The sequence below is a fragment of the Ictidomys tridecemlineatus genome, chromosome 2 (genome assembly GCF_052094955.1).
Source record: "Ictidomys tridecemlineatus isolate mIctTri1 chromosome 2, mIctTri1.hap1, whole genome shotgun sequence".
Taxonomy (NCBI): Eukaryota; Metazoa; Chordata; class Mammalia; order Rodentia; family Sciuridae; genus Ictidomys; species Ictidomys tridecemlineatus.
Genome location: NC_135478.1, coordinates 83705140 through 83724709, shown reverse-complemented (window position 1 = coordinate 83724709; position 19570 = coordinate 83705140). Strand labels below are relative to the sequence as shown.

Here is a 19570-nt window from a genome sequence, read left to right as displayed (position 1 = left end):
GCTATAAATTTAAGAGGTTGCCATGGCCACGGCGCGCCCATTGGCCGCTGGGCCCCCTACGTGCCGCGCCACGTCACCAAATCTGAATAAGGATGCGCGAATTAGGCGGCGGCCAGACAAAGATGAGGATCGGGACCGCTTGAAAGTGGGGGAAAGTGCCGGCGCCTTCGCCACCGGGGAAAGCCGCCCGGCAGTGCCGAGGCCAGCAGCCACCGGAGACACCTGGGGGAGCCCGGAACAGGCGCCGGGGCGCGCGCAACTGGGGCATGAGGTTGTGAACGCTACCCCCCACCAACCCACTCTGGGCAGCCCAGAGCCAGGCCAGAGATCGTCCAAGGACTTGACTGGCTGAGTCTAGGTCCGGACCGGACTCGCCGGGAGGCGGCGGCGACAAGAGGCGGAGAACAGCCGCGGGGCCCCGAGGCCCAAGGGCCAGCGGCCCCTAGGGACAGCGAGGCGGCCGGAGCCGCCAGGGCTCGGGGCTATGATGGTGCACTGTGCCGGTTGCGAGCGGCCCATCCTCGACCGCTTTCTGCTGAACGTGCTGGACCGCGCGTGGCACATCAAATGTGTTCAGTGCTGCGAGTGCAAAACCAACCTCTCGGAGAAGTGCTTCTCGCGCGAGGGCAAGCTCTACTGCAAAAATGACTTCTTCAGGTAAGAGCCCGCCCTGCCCGCGCTCCACCAGGGCGCAGGGTAAGGGGGACCAGGTTGCCCATCCCAGCCTCCCGGGCTCACGAGCGTAGCTAGGAGCAAAGGCCCTCTGCTCACTGTCCTCGGTCCCGGAAAGGGCCGAGCCCAGGCGGAGGAAGAAGGACGCGGCCAGCTGCCCGGCCTGCCCTGCCCCTCCAGGGGGTCGGTGCAGAGGGCAGGGGAGGAAGCCCTGACAAACTTGCTCTCCATCCGTCCCTTTCCCCTGCCCAACGCTGCAAGCCCAGGACACATGCGTCAAGCCCCATTCAAGGGAGAACGGTTCTCCCCAGAGTTAGGGGCCGCTGGAGGCTTCTCCCTTAAGCAGAATGCAGAAGACAGGGTGCCCTCCTGGACACTGAGAAACTTCCCCGCTCCACGGGAAGGTCGGGAAGGTCGGCCCTGGCTACAGGCAGAAGGAATTTGCCCTTCCATTCCCCCAACCCCTTAAACCTTGCCTCCCATGTTGAACAGCACCAACGAAATGGAGGCTGGGAACCGGGATCTTGGAGGTCTAGCCGGGGCTGTGGCACCTACCTCCCGATCTGTTTGGGGCCCACAGGCCAGGACGGCTCACTTCTCTGGGCCTCAGTTTCCCCAGTTGGGAAAGCTGAGGGGCAGCCTAGAATCCTGCAGGGCTGGGTTTTGGGCTGCTTAGCCTGCCTGCTCCTACTGGGCATCAGAGCCAGCTTTGTGAGTGCAAATTCCAGGCGCTGAGGGAAGGGGGGGGGGAGTGTGATTAGCACCACAGAGAAAGGCAGCCTGCCGGCCCCAGCACCCGGCACCAGGGAATTTGAATAGGAGAAAATGTCAGCCGCGCCTTTACACGTGTAAACTCCCCGGCCCCAGGCCCGCGCTGCTAATGTGGCGGTGCTTGCAAAGCGCCTAATGATTTTTGATAAGGTGCATATGGCCAATTACGCTGCCGGATAAGGCCAAAAGTGACTTATGGCTTCTAATGCCCTCACTACATCAATGTCACCCAAATTCACCCTGTTTAGAGACATGGGTGTGAGTGTATGTGGGGTCCCCAGAGTCCTGAGCCCTCCCCCCCACACACACCCTGCACCTCACCCCTCCCATTGGGAGCTTACACTACCCGTCCTGGGGGAGGCCTCTTTCTTCCTGAGTGCAAAGCCAGGGAGAAAAGGAATTAGCTCTGGAAGTAGGGAAAGAGGGAATCCATGTCCTGGCCTGCAGCATTCTGGAAGGCTTTCTGGTCACATTCTCCTGCTCCCCGCCAGGGCCAGAGGTGGGGGTGGGGCTGAAACTCAGTCCCTACCCCGATTAGGCCCTGCTGTCCACAGCTCCCAGCTAGATCCAGCTGATTCCATGGTTCCAAATGGAAAGGCTCCCAGTTTGTGCTGGGAATTAGCAGAAGATTCCCTCCTTCTTGCTCAAGTCTAGCCCTGGAAAGGGGCTCCCCACCCCCACTGCTAGGGCCAGCTGGCCAGGCAGATTGGCCCTACCTGGGCCTCAGAAGACTAGAAAGGATCCAGGAGGCAAAGCAAAGATGTGATCCCAACCCAGCCTGCCAGACCTCGAGAGCATGGACTCCCCCCGGGGCAACCCAAACAGATCCAGCTGGGATGTGGGGGACAAGAAGGCATCTTGGGATGCTCTGAGCTGTGACTTGGTTTCAGGCTGCACCCACCGCTCCCTGCTTCACAGCCCAGTCGAGTCTGAATCAACTCCTTAGAGACAGGACAGTCCCCATCCCCAAAACAGCCCAGGCCATTTGTCTCACTTCTCCTGTTCTAGACAGGGAGGACAGAATTAGGGTTCTGTTGCACAGAGGTGGAAATAGAGGCCTTTGGAAAGCCGTGGCAATGGGTAGGAATCAGGGGGACTGGACACTAGGCCCACCTCAATGTGACCGACACCTTGTGTCCCACAGGCGTTTCGGCACAAAGTGTGCAGGATGCGCACAGGGCATCTCCCCCAGCGACCTGGTGCGCAAAGCCCGGAGCAAAGTCTTCCACCTCAACTGCTTCACCTGCATGGTGTGCAACAAGCAGCTGTCCACGGGTGAAGAGCTCTACGTCATCGATGAGAACAAGTTTGTGTGCAAAGATGACTACCTGAGCTCCTCCAGCCTCAAGGAGGGCAGCCTCAACTCGGGTATGGAGGCCTCTGCCTTTTCCTGGCCGGTGGCCCTAGCACACTCCTGGGTCTGGTGCACTCTGCCTCCCCCGGATCCCAAGCCTGTGCTGGGCTCAGAGCTCATCATCCTAACTCACCGGCTGAGCGTTCTAGGGTCGGGAGAGGGTTATTAAAGACCCGGGAAGACAGGACATTCTGAGCCTGTCCTGCAGGGAAGCTGGGTGCAACCTCCTCCAATTCGGGAGCCTTTTCCAAGTTCTCCTCCCTCAAATTTGAAATTGCACAATTCACTCTCTGTCATTTGGGATCCTGGCAATTTCTAGATGCATTGGGAGGACATTCTCTGGGATTTGGAGGAAGGGCGGAAAGGAAAGGAAGTGGAAGGGGGGCTGCACACTGCTCTGTCCCCTCTCCAAGAAGGTGGGTTTTCTAGAGAGCGTGCCCTCTGTACCCGGACCCCAGCTGAGATGGGCTGAGATTGAGAAGGGCGGTTTCAAAGGCCCAGCCCCGCCTGGAGAGAGTGGGCGGGCGCCGGGTCCCGGGGGGGAGGGGCTGTCGCAGGTTCGGGAGGGAACCCCGCGCCGGCCGGTGGTAGCCTGGTCCGGATGGAACCGGCCGCTGACGACTGCTGTCCCCCTTCCCAATCCATCCGCCCGCAGTGTCATCCTGTACGGACCGCAGTTTGTCCCCAGACCTCCAGGACCCCCTGCAGGACGACCCCAAGGAGACGGACAACTCGACCTCGTCGGACAAAGAGACGGCCAACAACGAGAACGAGGAGCAGAACTCGGGCACCAAGCGGCGCGGCCCGCGCACCACCATCAAAGCCAAACAGCTGGAGACGCTCAAGGCCGCCTTCGCCGCCACGCCCAAGCCCACACGCCACATCCGCGAGCAGCTGGCTCAGGAGACTGGCCTCAACATGCGTGTCATCCAGGTGCGGCCGGGGTCGGGTCTCTCCTTTCCATCGGTACTGGGGCGCGGGGCCCGGAGTCTCTTCGAAAGAAGCCTCCACCCAGCCTCCTCGTCTAAGAAACGTGCAGGGTTCTGATCTAGGGACAGACAGTGCACCCGAGGTCGGGGACAGCTGGGCACCGCCCGAGGTGGGGAACTTGGAGCCAAACGAGTCAGTCCCTCCCCGCTGTCCTCCTGAAGATGTCACAGTGGACCTGGCCACTTTGCCTCTCTGAATTCCGCTCCCCACCCTGTTCAGCGAAGGTTTTAAGCCTCTTTGGGGTCCAGGACCCCCCTCCTTCCCTCCCACCCTCCCATCTTCCCAGCGAAGAAAAGCTATGCCCGGCCCCAACCGATGCGCTGGCAGACAGACAAACGGCCAGAGCCCGGCTGGCTCCGGAGCCGAGGCGAGAGCTTGCCGGGCGGGAGGCCTTTATAAAGCCGTCAGGCCGCGGGCGAGCGGAGGACCGGGAAGCCCAAGTCTTTATGAGTCGCCCCACGGGTCCGCGAAATCCTTCACCCTTGGCTGGTTCGCCGAGGCCCTTCTCCACCCCTACCGGCCTAATCCGGCCGGGCCCCCGCCTCAAGGGAGTCCTGGCGCGCAAAAGGCGCTGGGCTCCAGCAGGGGCAGCCCGGGCAGGGGGAGGAGCGAGGGCACCCCTGACCCCAAGCTCACAGCCCCAAATTCCTTCCTAGGTGTGGTTTCAGAACCGACGGTCCAAAGAACGCCGGATGAAACAGCTGAGCGCGCTGGGCGCCCGGAGACACGCCTTCTTCCGGAGTCCACGGCGCATGCGTCCGCTGGGGGGCCGCTTGGACGAGTCCGAGATGTTGGGGTCCACCCCGTACACCTACTATGGAGGTAAGGGGCGCGCGGGGAAGTACGGCTCCACCCCCAGCGGCACTGTTGGGCACCTGGGTACACCCCTCGCTTTCTCTCCTTGACACACGATCAAGGACACCCCTGGACAGACAGACATCAACTCCGGGCACCCTTATCCACAGATACCTCCTGGACAAAAGCAGGCACAGTGATATACAAATAACCACACGGGAGAGCGTGACACTTGTCCTCACCTACCACCCCAGGACACGTGGGCCCGCGAGCTTGCTTTCATTCAGAGACTTCAGGGATGTGGTAGTAGAGGGAGGGTTGCACAGAACCCCGCACAACAGGTACACTCAACTCCCCACACACTGTCACCCAGACACACCCAGAAAGAGACCCAGAGACCCCCATACTCCCCGGGCCTCAGTATAATGCGGTCAGTGGCAAATCCACAAGAACTTGCGCCCCGGGAACACACAGCCCTCCGGCCGTCCTTGCCCAGGTGCCTGGTGTACTTGGCAGTAGCTGGAACCCTGCTTGAGATAGTGCTCAGAGTCCCTCCAGGGTCCTCCCGGCTTGCAGTGCAGTAGTTCCTGTTTTGCTGGGGAAGGGGACCATGGCCCGTGAGTCTGGCCCTGTTAGCCCACAAGGCAGCAGTTGCTCTGCGCCCTCCTTCCATTCCCAGACAGGCAGGGATTCATCTGGATTGGGGGCCGCTTGATGTCCACTTTCCCATCTTTGGGTCTGGAGAGATTGAGACCCCAATTGCCAAGGGAAAATTCCAAAATTCAGCATTACCAGTCTCAGCCTGGGGTGGGCGCCCCACTTGATCTCGCCCTTTCTTCTCCTCCCCTCCTCCTCTCCCCCACCTCCTTCCCCTCACAAGAGCTTGCTGACCCATCCCAACTGCCCACTCCCACCTCATCTCCCGCACACTGAGTCCTTTGCTCCGGGGACTAGCAGCACTGTTAGGGGGGGTGGGGGTAGAGAAAACTCCTTCTTCTCCTTATTCATGAGCCTCTGAGCTCACGGAGCTAGGGGAGCGCCTAACCTGAGAGCCTGCACACCTCTGCAGGACTCTGCTACGGGCCTGCTCTGGGATAATAACCCAGTTTGAGAACGGCAACTGCCCTTTAAAAAGTAGATCCAGGGACAAAGCAGGGAAGGGAGGGAAGGCAGGAGCCAGGCCTCCAGGAGGGAGGTAAGAGAACCCGGTGACCAGCCTCCGGGCACGTATTAGGGAGCCTCCGCTGCCCAGCCTTGGACAGTCCAGATTGTGGGTGTGTTCTCCGGGGTCTCCACTCACCCACTCGTTGCACCTGCACAAAACCTCGGGCGGGAGCGGGGAGGTGCGGGGGGCGGTACTGACCCGGAATTTTTCCCCGCCTGAGTAATTAACCAAAGTTTTCCGGAGAATCGGGGCGCCCCGCACCAATCCCGCCGCCTCCTCTCCCTGCGCGCCTGCTGGGGGTGGGGGGCAGGACACCGGGGCCCCTCTTATCCCGGAATGAAGCGGGGGACAGAGCTCCCCAGCCCCCAGCGAGGCAGCCCCGCCTAATCCGCGCTGGGAGATCCCGGCGGTGGCGGCCGGCAGCGGGCGAGAAAGGGGCCGGGCGGCGGGGCCGGCGGCTCCCCGTGGGAGCGCGGACAAAGCCCCAGCTGCGGCTTTTGTGCCCTTTTCAGACGGCGTTTGTTCCAATTACCTCCGGCCCGGCCGCCATATGGGCGGAGGCGGCGCGCACCGCGCGGGGGCCGCGGCCTTCGCTGGTTTGCCGGCTCGCTGCGGGCCGCGGTCGTCCCCATCCCCGTCCGTTTAGGGCCGAAATTCGCTTTTCTGAACCTTTCCCTTCACTTTCCGGGGAGAATGGAATTTGTAGTTAAAAAAAAAAAAAAGTAACCGGCGAGGATTTTAGCCGTAGCCTAAGCTGTCTCCAGGGCGCGCCTCCAGACACCACCCCCCATTTTGGACAGATTTCAGGGTTTGGAGAAGAAAGGGGGCGGCGGGCGGTGGTGAGGGGGGAGGGCGTCCGAAACTTGGCCTGTGACCGAGACTCTAGGACTGAGTAGGAGGAGTGGGTTTGCAGAAGAGACCCTGGCTTATGGACAAGCTGGTTTTCCCACCGTACAAAGCGGGTTGTTGACATTAGAGCAGGCTACAAAGTGTTCCTTTCAAAAGGGAGCCATACCCTAATACTTGAGGGGCCCAAGTGGGGAGGGAAGCATGCTGTCCCCAAAGACCTGGAGGAGAGGCTGTGGAAGGAGGCCCAAGGGTTGATGCAGAAACAATTTGTTTTTGGAGGATGACCTGTGGCCTGGAGTCCTGGAACCCCTGGATGTGTCAGGGAAATCCGCATCTGTCCATTTTTTTTTTCTTGCAAGAGAGCAGATAGATCTCATTAGCTTCTGCAAAGGATTAAACCTTCACAAATGGTTGGGAACCTGGTGCCCTGGCCTGTACACCCAGGGTGAAATTGGAGAACCAAGCCACCACCCCAGGTGCTTTCCAATGTTCTCCCTTTGCAGAGTGGCCAGGGCTCAGTTTCTCTGTTCCAGGCTAGCAAAGCGGTTCAAACAGAGCCCGCTTTCTCCCGCCTCCACCAGGAGGGTCGCAGGGGCTGTGTTTGGCAGGACTGGTTGGCCGGGCGAAAGACCGGACCAGGTCGGTGGGGCTCAGGGGCGGAAGAGCAGGGGCCTGCCCGCTCTGCGTCCAGGTTATGCTCTGGGAGCTCAACTGGACAACCCCTCTGTGGTCCCGCCGCCCGAGTTCGCGCAATGCTCTGCTCCTGCCGGTTCATTTATTACCACCTGGCTCCTTCCCTGCCTCGGCGTCTCCAGCGGTTTCTTGGGCTCATCTCGCTGGCCCACTGTCTCACCCTCTCTGGACGCATCTGCCTCTTCATCTTGCGTCTTGCTCCTAAGCCTTTCGCTGTCCACTCTCGGTTTTCTGGTGTATCTCTAGCCGGGACTCTTACTCGATCTCCGATCCCTATCCGGCCCTTGCATCTCCGATCCCTATCCGGCCCTTGCATCGCTGTCCCGATCCTCGACATCTCTGGGTCTCCAAGTCTGGTGACTCCCTGCTGCTGTGCCTTTTGCGCTTTCCACTCGCCTCGGCCTTCCCGGCTGCCTCTGCCTGTGCCCCTCCCCGACTCTAAGACCCTGGAATCCTTAGCTGTCTCTGCGTCTCTGACCACCGCTGTCCCCTCGTCTCTGGGACTTAAAGATTTGCCGCGTTCCGGGGTCTGTCTCCCTGGGTCGCTGCGCCTCTCTTGCCGCTGTCCCGCGCAGTCTCGAGTATTTCTCATTATCTTTCCCCCCAGCCTTACCCGAGGGTCTGCTGCGTCCTCCCCCATCTCCACGGGCCGGGCCTCATTCTCCCTCAGTCTCTGCAGACCAGCCTTGGGTCTCTGACTTCAAGTTTTTGTCGCGCTGTCCCCCCACTAACGCCCCCTCTCGCGTCTGTAAGGTCTTTTGCTCCGGTGACCACGTCGATGCGTCCCAGGCAGGCCTTGGTCTCAGGGGGCCTCCTCCCCGGGATCCCGCGGGCCCCTCCGGGACGTGGCGGTATCTCATTGCTGCCTCTCCCCTCCCGCTTCCCTCCCGCAGACTACCAAGGCGACTACTACGCGCCGGGAAGCAACTACGACTTCTTCGCGCACGGCCCGCCGTCGCAGGCGCAGTCCCCGGCCGACTCCAGCTTCCTGGCTGCCTCGGGGCCCGGCTCGACGCCGCTGGGCGCACTGGAGCCGCCGCTCGCCGGCCCGCACGCCGCCGACAACCCCAGGTTCACCGACATGATCTCGCACCCGGACACGCCGAGCCCCGAGCCGGGGCTGCCCGGCGCGCTGCACCCCATGCCCGGCGAGGTGTTCAGCGGCGGGCCCAGCCCGCCCTTCCCCATGAGCGGCACCAGCGGCTACAGCGGACCCCTGTCGCATCCTAACCCCGAGCTCAATGAGGCCGCCGTGTGGTAAGGCCGCGGCCGGGCCGCCCTGCGCACGGCCCCCGGGGCGCAGCCCGGACGCAGCCTCCGAAACCAAAACGCCCGACGCGGACGCGGCCCGGATCTCCCTCAGGGGTTCTCTCTCGGGTCCGCACTCAACTGGAAGCTGCTCCTCGGCTGGGCGCCGAGGGGGGCCGACCCCCATCTGCACCCCGGGGCTCTCCAGCTTCAGCCAGCCGCCCGCCAGCGCTCTCCAGGCAGCCGTGAGCAATTTCTTGGGACCAAAGTCGATATTCTGGAGGGTCAAGAGATTCCAAGCACGCTCTGGATCCCGGCCCCCACCCTCCCACCAGCTCTTTGGACGGAGAGGGGGTGAGGCCAGGGGTGGAGACGGAGGGTTTTTTCCCCCTCCCTCTCTCTCTGCAATCCGAGTGGCATTTTGTAATCTCATTTCTCGCTCTGCTTTCTCCATCTTTAAAATTTTTTTTGATAAGAAAAAGGAGAGATTGAAAGGGAGAGAGAGAGAGAGATGAGGAAAGCGTCAGGCAGAGAGAGAAGATGGAGAGGGCGATCCAGAGAGGCACACACTCCATCAGGGGGACCCGGGGAGACAGAGCCACCTGCAGGCTGGCGCCCCCTGGTGGCCAATACGAAGGCTCAAGGTCAGCTCTTCCAGGATGTGGGGCTGTCGGGATGTGGCCAGCGGGGCCAGCTCCCTGCCCTTCCTTACTTTGACATTAATTTTGAGCCTGGGGGTCCAGGTTGGACTCGAACACCGCCCACTTCTGCCCCTGGGCGAGGCACCAAGTTGCTGGGCTCTGGCCCGCAGACCACCCTCCCTGCCCCGGGGCCTGGAGTTGGGCCGTCAGGATGTATATTATACTTTTTTGGAAGTCGAACGCTTCTAGTTTCCTTATTTTGTATAAAGAAGAAACAAATAAAGTATGTTTTTGTGTTTACTGTTTATTTATTGTACTCTAGTTATCTGGGGGCTGGACATTTTTATATTTTTAAGAGGGAGGGTGGGCAGAGTGGGGAGGGGAGGCAGAAAGAGGTTTACCTAAAAAAAAACAAAACACAAAAAAATCAACGTTTTTTAAGAAAGATTAATAAAAAAAAAAATTCTTTTTTCCCTCCGCACTGTGTGGCTTTCTTTTGTCTCTGATTTCTCCTTCCTTGGGTTGCGCTTACCTTGACAGAGTGAATGAGGCCCTGGTTCTTTCCTGCCTGAACAGATTCAGTGGGTACAAAGGCCTCTCCTCATCAAAGGGGCAGTTGCGGGGTGCCTACTGGGTGGGTGAAAGTGGCAGCCAGTTTTTGATGGTTGCTACAGCCAGGCTGGGTCTCCCCAGCTTGAAGTAAGGCCCAGGGTGACCACAAGCCGGCTCAGGCACAGAGTGGACCTGTGTGTGCATCGGCAGAAGACCTGCTGTGTGAATGCATGTGTGATGGGTGTTTTTCCGACACGTGGAAAGGACTCTAGCTTCACTCCTGTGCCTGTTCCCTTACTTTGGCCCAAAACAAAACAAAACAGAAAAACGGAGGAGGGAAGAAAAGGGAGCAGTCCCCAGGAGCCCGAGGGCTTTATCTGCAAGGCTGTGTGAGGACCCAGGGACCCAAGGGGAACAGGGCTGGGGCGCTCCCCAGTCCTGGGTACATCTTATGTCCTTGGGGGAAAGCAGGGCAGAAAGAGGGCTGTGGGAGATTTAGGGGGCCCAAGGCCACTGCCCCCAAACAAGCCCTTCCAACCCTCTTTGCTCACTTTCCTGACTTTCGAAAGTGGGGTTTGGAGGGACAGCTGCTTACACCCCCTTTCCACTCAGGCACTAGAGGGTTAGGAAAACAGGTGAACTAGATAAACATAGGTGCCTAGCGTCCCTCGTCACCCTCACTTGGGGTGCTGGGAGCTAGCCCAGGTTAGCAGCCAGGAGCCCCGGTCCCCTGTCCCTTATAGCACATTTGTCCTCACCACACAGGTGCTGCTTGCTCACTGCGGAAATTGTAGAAATTTCAGACGCACAAAAAGAAGAAAATGGCGTCGTCCAGCGTGTGGAGCCCTGCGGTCCTGGGGTGGATGCGATTCCTCCCTGGCTTTTTTTTTTTTTTTCCCCTCATTTTGAAACTAGAAATGGTGCCCTGAGGGCGCCCTGGGTCACTTGCTCTGGCTCACCCAGCAACATCGTCCAGGTTCATGAACTGATCATAATCAGAGTTACATTATCCCCTGTGATGGCTTAAAAATCCCTTGAATGGGTGAGCTGCGTGTGCGTGTGTGTGTGTGCGTGTGTGTGTGCATGCAGGTGTGCGTGTGTGTCTAGATAATTCTGTTGTGGAGACGTTTGGGTTAGCTTCCGGTGCCCACCACTTCCACCCTGTTGGAATGAGAACTCCGGTGGCTGGCTGTTTGGACTTGTATCAGGGAAGGTATTATTTGTCCCATCAGGATGCTCGCAGAGGTCAAGGGACTTGCCCACGGTCACACAGCTGGGGAGTGACAGAGCAGAGATTCCAGTCCCAGCACTGGGGTGGGCTTCTCTTCCTCCGCGGTGCCCCAGGGGGAATGGATTCTAGAGGCCAGAGGAAAATTTGCAAGGTGGACCCCGTCCCTGCTGGGCTCCTGGTGACTCCTGCGCACATGTGGATTTTGCAGAGGGGCTGTGTCACCAGAGACAGGGAAAGCTGGGAAAAAGAGGACCTGCCCCCCCTGCTCCTCCAGGAACAGGCTGTGACAGGGTGACAGAGGCAGGGAAGGGGGGAGGGGGAGGAAGATGGAGGAGGGCTAGGCAGAGAGGGGGAGAGGGAAAGGGAGGGAGGGAGGATGCCTGCTCCAGGAAGAACACCCGTCAGGGGTGCCACTGCTACTGCCCAGGCCCCATGGTGTCCTGTCACCCAGCCACCTGCCTGAAAGAGATACCTGTGCCCGGAGGCGTCAGCGAGCTCATCAATGTGGCAGCAGACTCTGCCACCCCCTTCAGGTGCCCCCCCACCCACACACACCAGAGACACGTGTGGGCACGCGCAAGCTCATGAGCCCATGCAAACACACGTGTACAACAGAAACCACCTGCAGACGGCATTACCAGGCACATGGACACCCCTCTCAATCCTCTGCATATGCAGACACACATGGATACAGGCAGGTGCGTGGCAGGCACCCGCGGTGACCCATGTGTGCACAGAACAGTGTGTGAACACACACCCACGGGCCTGTATACATGTGTGCACACCTATCCCCCACAACCCCCCCGACACAAAACCCACACCCCTGTCCCTACCCAGGTGGGCCCACGTCACACAGCACATTCCTGCCGTTCAGATGCTTGTGACTTCAGTGTGGGAGGAAGAGCCAGGATGGGGAGAAGCCTCGTTGAATCAGGAGATCCTTAGATAACCTGGGGGTCCCCATCAAGGTCTCTGGGGAGGGCTCTAGAATCCAGATTCAGCACCCACCGCCGTCTTCTTAATATGACAGGAGGGGGTGTTTCATAAAATGGCGTATACGACAAGGCCCACCCCACCGAGGCGGCTTGGCCTAGGTGGAGCTTCCCCCAACCAGCCCTACAGGATTCTGCTTGACGAGAGTCCCCCTTAAACCTCATGACCCTCTTCTGAAAGAGTGTCGTTATCCCCACTTCACAGAAGAAGAGCCTGAGGTCCAAGGGGTAAAGTGAGCTGTGGATGGGGCCGGACCGGATTTTGAATCCAGGCTTTTCTGCTTTGAGAATCTGTGCTGCCCCTGGGTGTGGGACAGAGCCCTGCACAGATGTCTAATGACACAAACCCGCGGATGGGAAGACGCCTGGGTGAGTGAGTGAATGAAGGAGCGAACGAGGGAAGGCGGTCACCAGGGAGGGGGGCCTTCTAGAGAGGACCTGGCCAAGGCTGGTTCTTCCTCAAGCACCTCCACTGGATTTTTAAAAAAGCCCCCTCCACGTTTGAACAGCAGCTGGCCCAAAGGGCAAAGGGCGTAGGCAGATTGCCAAGGTCAAAGACCCCAGGACCCGGCCTCTCCAGGCTGCCCTTGTTCTCCCCCTGCCCCGATGTCCTTGTCCCTCTCCTTCTCTATTAATGTATCCGTTCATCTTCTATCTCCCCATCTCTGGACCCATTATCATTTAAAAATAAAAGGCTTCCAAGAAGGTGGGGGAAAAAACCACGGTAAGGGGTGGAGGTGGGATGTCCTCCAAGCTCTGGAAAAAGGGGCTGTCACCTGTCCCCACCACCCCTGATTCAGGCCAACCCCACCTCTCCCAACCCCCTCACTGCCGTCCCTGTCCCTCTTCTGCTGCCCCCAAATAAATGCCCCGCGGAGCACGAGGGCCGGCCCCCCGCGCTCAGGACTAATATTTAAAATGCAGAATGGCTGCGGAGGGCCCTGCTCCCAAGTCCTGTAGTGCAGTAAAAAGATATAAACAGAATAAATTACCTCTCCCGCTCAGATCCCGAGAATGCCCATCTCCTGACTGGAATTTTAAGTCCTGCCTCCCCGGTCGCGCGGCACGCGGCTGATTTATGGAAACCCCGGCGCTTCTCTGCATATTTCTCTGTTCAGCCGAGTGACCAAGTTTACCCTTCCTATGCCATTAGCGTTATTAACACCTGGGCAACCGATCATTGCAAATGCGCCATTTCGATGATGAACAGAGACCTCTCCAGCCGCTCCTCCAGGGCCACGCCACCCCTGGGCTCTGCCTGCTGGTTTCCATGCCAGGGCTCAGGACCATCCCCACCTGCCCGCCATGCCCACCCCCCGTCACCTGCTGATGGGTTCCCGGGGACTCTAGGAGGACACCCCTCACCCTAGCAGGTGGCTAGCTTTCTGGCAAATTACAGAAGCCACGACCCAGCCTCTGGATGTGGTTTCTAACTCTTCAGAGAATGTTCTAGAAGGGGACAATCAGTGTCCCCCTCCTCATTAATCAGAGAAAGAAGCAGAGGCTCAGAGAGGGCAAGAGAGCGGCCTGAAGCCCCAGAGTTCACAGTGGACGTGGGAGCAGAATTCAACTCTGCTCGCCCCTGGCCACCCAAAGTTCCATCTCAGGACCGCCAACAGCAGCAGCAGCAGCAGCACCTGGAAGTGGTGGCCCCCAGGTATCCATGGACACATGGATTTCCTGAAGCATCGGCTTAGACATCACCTCCAGACCCTCAATGATCCATTTTCACTGGGGCCGAATCTGAGGGTAAAAATTCTCTTTGCTTAGAAAGAACTGAAGGAGACCCTCATGCTGGTCAAACTGACCAAGTGAAGATGAAGTAGCTGGCCCTCCTGGACACCTCTGTCCACGTCTCCTCACCTCAACCCACACTGTACCTGTGACACGTTCTCAGGCTGCTCACAGCCTGAGCCCAGGGGCTGTGTGACCTGAGGTTGGTACTCAACCTCTCTGAGCCTCTGCTTTGCCACTTGTAAAAAGAATATAGCAATCTCTAACCTCAAGTCTCATGGTTAGGAGGAAAGAAGGCCACATATATCAAAATCCCCACAGTCCCTGGTATGAGGAAAGTCACTGAGTTAATAACATGAATGAAAAAATAATAACATAGTTACACTAATTTCCATGGATTGATGCTGCCGTTCTTCTTGGCAATTCTATTTCCGTCTTTGAAGAAGTGCTTGGAGCTTTTTTTTTTTTTTTAAACAAAGAATAACGTCACAGATTCCACAGACAAAAAAAACTACCATCTTCCAGAACCTACTTCAAGAGTCTCTCTGCTGTCTGGTGGGAAACGGGGGGACAGCACAGCGAGGGTCAAGATCTGGGGTGGGGGGGACTGTTTTAATCATCTGTTTGAAAAGGAATGTGCCATTAACAGATTACCAGAGGAACAGGACGTGGCACGTAGGATGGCATGGAGGGACCCCCAAGTTGTGCTAAGTGGCAGAAGCCAGTCACCAGGAAGCCACACCTGGGAAAATTCCCTTCATAGGGAATGTCCAGGACGGTGGAGTCTCAGGCGCAGAGAGCTGACCAGGGTTGCCAGGGGCGGGGGACCGGGTGGCCGTTCAGTAGGTGCGGGTGTCCTGGTGCAGAACCGAGAATGTTCTAGAACCGGAAGAGGAAGCAGTGGCTGCCCAGAGCTCTGAACGGGCTGAACGTTCCTGACTTGCTCATTTCCAAGCAGCGAGGTTTGCGTCCATTCAAAACACCAGGGAGGGCGCCATGCCCTGATATTACCTCCAGGGACCTGAAGACCCCCGCTCCTCACCGTGGGGACCACCTTCCAGGCTGGCAAGGTCGCCTGGCTACAGCGGGCAGCAGCAGGTCCAGCTGGAGCAGGTGTGGGCCTCCCACGGGGTTTGGGGTCCTTGACACCAGAACGGGTGTCCGCAGGGCTGGGCGTCGCAGAGACGCCAGGTGCACCCTGGAGGGAGCCCATCTGGGTGCTAGGCGGCCGCACCTGTTTCCCAGGCTCAGCTCAGGAGCCGGTGACAATGTGGCGATGTTGTCCCCTTCTCCTCCGATGTCTCCACTGTTGCCTGGTTCTGGGAGGTGACCCTGTTTGTCCACTTACACTGCTAATGAGGTGTTCTTTCCAACAGCCTCGGAGGCTTCTAGAAAACTATGAACCAGAGAACGAGAGTGAAGATGATCCATCCCTATGGCAAAACCCAGGATGGCGGGTGGGTTAGGGGAGGATGTTTCAGGAACGTCTACTCAGAAAGATCTGTCCCCTACCTGGCCCCTTCCAGGTGACCGGAGACCTCTCCCTGGTAACCACACAGCCTCATGGCTTTTCAGTGTGAGGCTGGCTTTGCCATGGTATTACTGTGTGACCGCCACTGGGTCCCTCACCCTCTCTGGGCCACAGACTTCTCAAGTGGAAAACGGGGGGTGGTGGGGGTGGACTGCAAACCCTGGAGCCCTCTTCCTGGCTTCCTGAACCTTCTGTTCATTTGATTGTTCATTCAGCTCTTCAGCAAATATTTGTGGAAGGTCTCCCATGAACTGGCTGCTCCTCTGGGTTCAGTCACAGATGTGAACAGATCTGGTCCTGGTTCTCCCAGAGCTGATATTCTGCTCGGAGAGAGACGACAGTCGCCAAGGGAGAAAATCAACAAAAACTGCAAATAGAGATAGGAAGAGAGGGGGTGGGGCGGAGAGTAACCGGGCGCGGGGAGGGGTGCTCGGCCCGGCCAGCCTACAGGAAGGCAAGTGGGGAATGGCCATGGGTGCAGAACTGAAGCGAGCACACCCCAAACTCAGAAATCCAGATAAATAGCATTTAAAACTAATACCTCCAGACATCAAAATGAAGGTAAAATAACCCATTGCAAATAAAAGGGCCACCTTTTTAAGTTATTCATTTTTAATTGATACATAATAGTCGTGTCTATTCATGGGAACTGATGTGATGGTTTAATCTATATCTATATTGCAGATAAGATTACATCAAACTAATTTTTCTTTTCTTTTCTTTGCACTGGGGATTAAACCTGGGGGTGCTTTACCCCTGAGCCACATCCCCAGCCCTTTTTATTTTTCATTTTGAGACAGGGGTCTCTCTAAGTTGCTGAGGTTGGCCTCCAATGCCATCCTCCTGCCTCAGCCTCCCAAGTTACTAGGATTATAAGTGTGCCCCCATCTTACTAGACTCTAAGAGCCACGTTTTAGATACACAGGCTCTGATAGGCCTGGGATAGGGGTGTGGGGACAGGTTAGCCATGCAAGTGCCTGGTGAGCTCCTGTCTTTATCTAGAGTTTTCTATTTCATTCATCATGAATCGTTTACATCCATCTTAGTTTTTAAAGCGTTTCCTTTTTATAACGGAGGTTTGGCGCCCCCCTTCCATTCTGCACCAGGACAGGGGTCGCTCTCGCCTCATCCTAGATCCTGCCTTGCCCTGAGCGGCAGGCTGCAGGAGAAGGGTCCAGCCTAGGAGGTGACCTGGGGGTCCAGGGTTGAGTGAGGCGCCACAGACTCTGCTGAGATCTAGGGAAGGAGCAGATGGGACCCAGGGTGCAGCCCAGATCCCGGCTCAGGGGCATGAACAGGCTCCGTGGGCTTTAGGAAGAGAACAGGGCTGGCACGGCTGGGCGTCTGGAAGGAGAGAGGGAGAAGGAGACCTCCAAGGTCAGCAGGGGCAGGATGAAGGTCAGGGGAAGCCCTTTATCCTCCGTTTAAGTGGGGGAAGGGGTCCGTGGATCTGCCTCTTGCTGGTTGTCTGGCCGCTGGGTGGCAAACAGATGGGGCTGCATCAGGACACGGTGACCTCCTGTCATTCAGGCCAGAGACGTGCCTGGCTGGTGTCCTTTGTCCCCAGGAGGATGCTTTTATTCCTCATTTATTCCTCATTTTATTCCTCATTTATTCCTCTCTTCTTCGCAGAAGAAGAAACTAAGGTTCAGAGAGGTTAATTCACTTACCCAGGGTTCTAGCCAGTAAGGAGAGGTGGGACTTGAACCCGGGTCTTTCAACACCCAGCCAAGCCCATCTTCTGCCCACCGCACCATCTCAGAAGAAGAGGCCAACATGTCACCTCGGGCGAGCCTCAGTTTCCCCATCTGTAACACGGGACAATCACAGACCACACCTCCAAGGGCCGAAGAGGCCCAGAAATGCACCAGGCGCAGGCTCAGCGCCCGACCACTGCAACCTCCAAGGAAGAGAAAAGGACCCTGCCCAGCGGCCTCCCTCCCTGCCGGGTCCCCCCTGAAAGGAGAAACTTTGGTATTTGTTCTTGAAACATTTATTTTATTCTTCAGATCTTTTTGGTAGGGGAAGGATTGGGGAAGGTAATCAGTTTTCGGACTTAAGATAAAAAATCGCAGGAAAGGGTCGACTTGACTCTTGATAATTAATGGGGCGGCTTGTAATAGGATTCTCCTGCCTGTGGCGCTCCCAGGAAACACCTTTTTACATAAGATATTGCCCACGCCGGAGTGGCAGCGGGGTGATTTATGGGGTTTCTTGCTCCAGAAAACCTCTCCTGGGGTTGCCCTGCTGGTGGAATTTATCAGGGAGTTTGGAAGCGGAGCGAGAAACCTGCCCGTGACATTTTTGGTGGAGTTTAAAAAGCACAAACACTGGAACAGGGAGAGGCCGATGGGACACAGGGTGGGGAGAGGGTCCACCCAGACCCTCGGAGTCTAGATGGGAATTCCTGGCGTGATTGACGAAGGGGGTGAGAGGAGGAGCCTGGAGACGGAGGGCACAGGACAAGATGTCAATGCAGGCACAGCCAGCACCCCCGGCACCTGGGGATGCTCTGCACCCTCCTGGTGAGGGGGCTCTGAGGGAAGGGGCACCAAGCATGTCCACTGCAGAGGTCAGGCTTGCACGGGACAGGAGATAGAGACCAAGGCTGGGGACAGGACCCAGGGAGGCAGCCACAATGAGGCCACATATGTGACTCTCCCTCATGCCCAGAGGAAAAAACAAAGTTTTCTTTCTGTCCACCCCCCGCCTCCGTATACCTTTTACCTCTCTGTCCACCTTTTCTTTGTTTACTGAATTTTTTATTTTCTTGTGGTGGTGGGGGGGATCAAGCCCAGGGTGTCACACATGCTAGGCAAGTACCACACCCTGAGGTACACCACCAAGCCCCTGTCCATCTTCTCCTACTCTCCCCTGCAGCCACACTGGCCTGCTCGCACAATCCTACCTCAGGGCCTTTGCACATCCTGTTCCCTCTGCTCTTCCCCTGCCTCCCCCCACAGGGCTTGCTCCTTCATTGCCTTCAGACCTCAACTCAAATTGCACCTTTTCAAAGAGGGCTTCTTTGACCTCCCAACACCGCCTGCCCAAGTAACTGTGATAGACAAAAAACTAAGAACCAAATTAACCAAATAGTCTGTCAAGACTGGATCCTGCCTCCACAAACCAACAAGACTTTTCTTTTAGACCATCTGGGGGAAACGGAACGGAGACGGGGTGTCAGTGTCAAGGAATCGCTGGTGATGGGAGGACGGCAGTATTGTGCTTACATTTAAATTTAAGTTTCTTTCTTTATCTGTTAAAAACTCATCTTGGCCTACTGTATAAGCAGAACTGCGTGACACTTAGGATGGCTTTAACACAATAAAACTGTCCCCACCTCGTCCCTGTCATTCTCTCCCTCCTCACCCTGCCTCGTCTTTCCTTGAAGCAGCTCTCAGTAGGTGACAGGTTACATTTCTAAGTGGGGGCTTGTCCTTGTCCACATCTCTGCACTGGAACGTAAGCTCCATGAGGGCGGGGCTTTGGCTGCATCCCTGGGCTTACAAACCCCTGGCAAAGGACCCTCAGGCAGAGGTCAATGTCGGACAGAGGCCCTGGGCACTTTTCCCCAGCACAGATGGCGGCCACCCTCCTGGGCCCCACACACGAACCAGGAACACAATGTAGAGAAACCAGGTGTGCAGGTCTGGGATGGATTCCCCAAAACTCCTAGCATGGGACACGAGGTGCCCAGCCTGACCCTGGAGTTGCAGGACACTGAGGTCCCCAATGAGTCCTCATGAGAACAAAGCACGCTGCCAGGGCAGTGGGGAGAGCCTGTGTCCCTGCTCTCGATGTCCCAGCATGGACAGCTGTGCCTCTCTGGACCTGGCCACCCCATCGCTCTCTGCAGACAGCCCTGCCGGCCTCCAGGAGGCTTGGAGAGAAGACGTTAAGAAGGGTGCTGCCTCCCAGCCCCTCCAACGAGAGAACTGCCTCCCTGGAGGGCTTGTGCTCCAGCGGTGGAGGGGGCTCCAGGCTCCCTCAGACCTGCCCACCCCTTGCACTAGTGGCTTCCAAGAGACCCTTGCCCAGCATGACTTTAAAATCCTGCAATCTTTACGATCCCTGGCCTCGGCTGGCCAGCAACATCCCAGGGAGCTTTGCCTCGCTCTTCCGTAAAAGCAGCAGGAACTCCCGGGTCCCTTGGAGCAAGAAGAAAAGTGGATTCAAAGCGAGGGCTGCCCTCATTTTGTTGAGAGCGAAGCCCAGATAAGACTCGAGCCTGGGCCGGCAGCCCAAAGCAGGTCAAGCCATCTGGAGACACGTGGCCACCACGCACCCCACTCCCCAAGCCCAGGCGACAGCGAGAGTGGGATTTACTGACTTGCCAAATCGAAGGGTCCAGG

General features: G+C 57.7%; 1 protein-coding gene across 1 annotated transcript; it reads left to right on the top strand.

Moving 5' to 3' along the window:
• Positions 1–104: 104 nt before the first annotated feature.
• Positions 105–9485, top strand: Lhx5 (LIM homeobox 5). The gene is made up of 5 exons (XM_005336843.3): positions 105–657; positions 2588–2811; positions 3453–3730; positions 4444–4609; positions 8183–9485. The coding sequence occupies exons 1-5, from the start codon at positions 485–487 to the stop codon at positions 8548–8550; spliced, it is 1209 nt and encodes a 402-aa protein (XP_005336900.1). The 5' UTR covers positions 105–484; the 3' UTR covers positions 8551–9485.
• Positions 9486–19570: the final 10085 nt, after the last annotated feature.

Coding starts and splice junctions, on each gene's coding strand:
- Lhx5 (XM_005336843.3), top strand. CDS start 485: ATGATGGTGCACTGTGCCGGTTGCGAGCGGCCCATCCTCGACCGCTTT. Junction 2,812..3,452: donor GGAGGGCAGCCTCAACTCGG/GTATGGAGGCCT, acceptor ATCCGCCCGCAG/TGTCATCCTGTACGGACCGC. Junction 4,610..8,182: donor CCCGTACACCTACTATGGAG/GTAAGGGGCGCG, acceptor TCCCTCCCGCAG/ACTACCAAGGCGACTACTAC.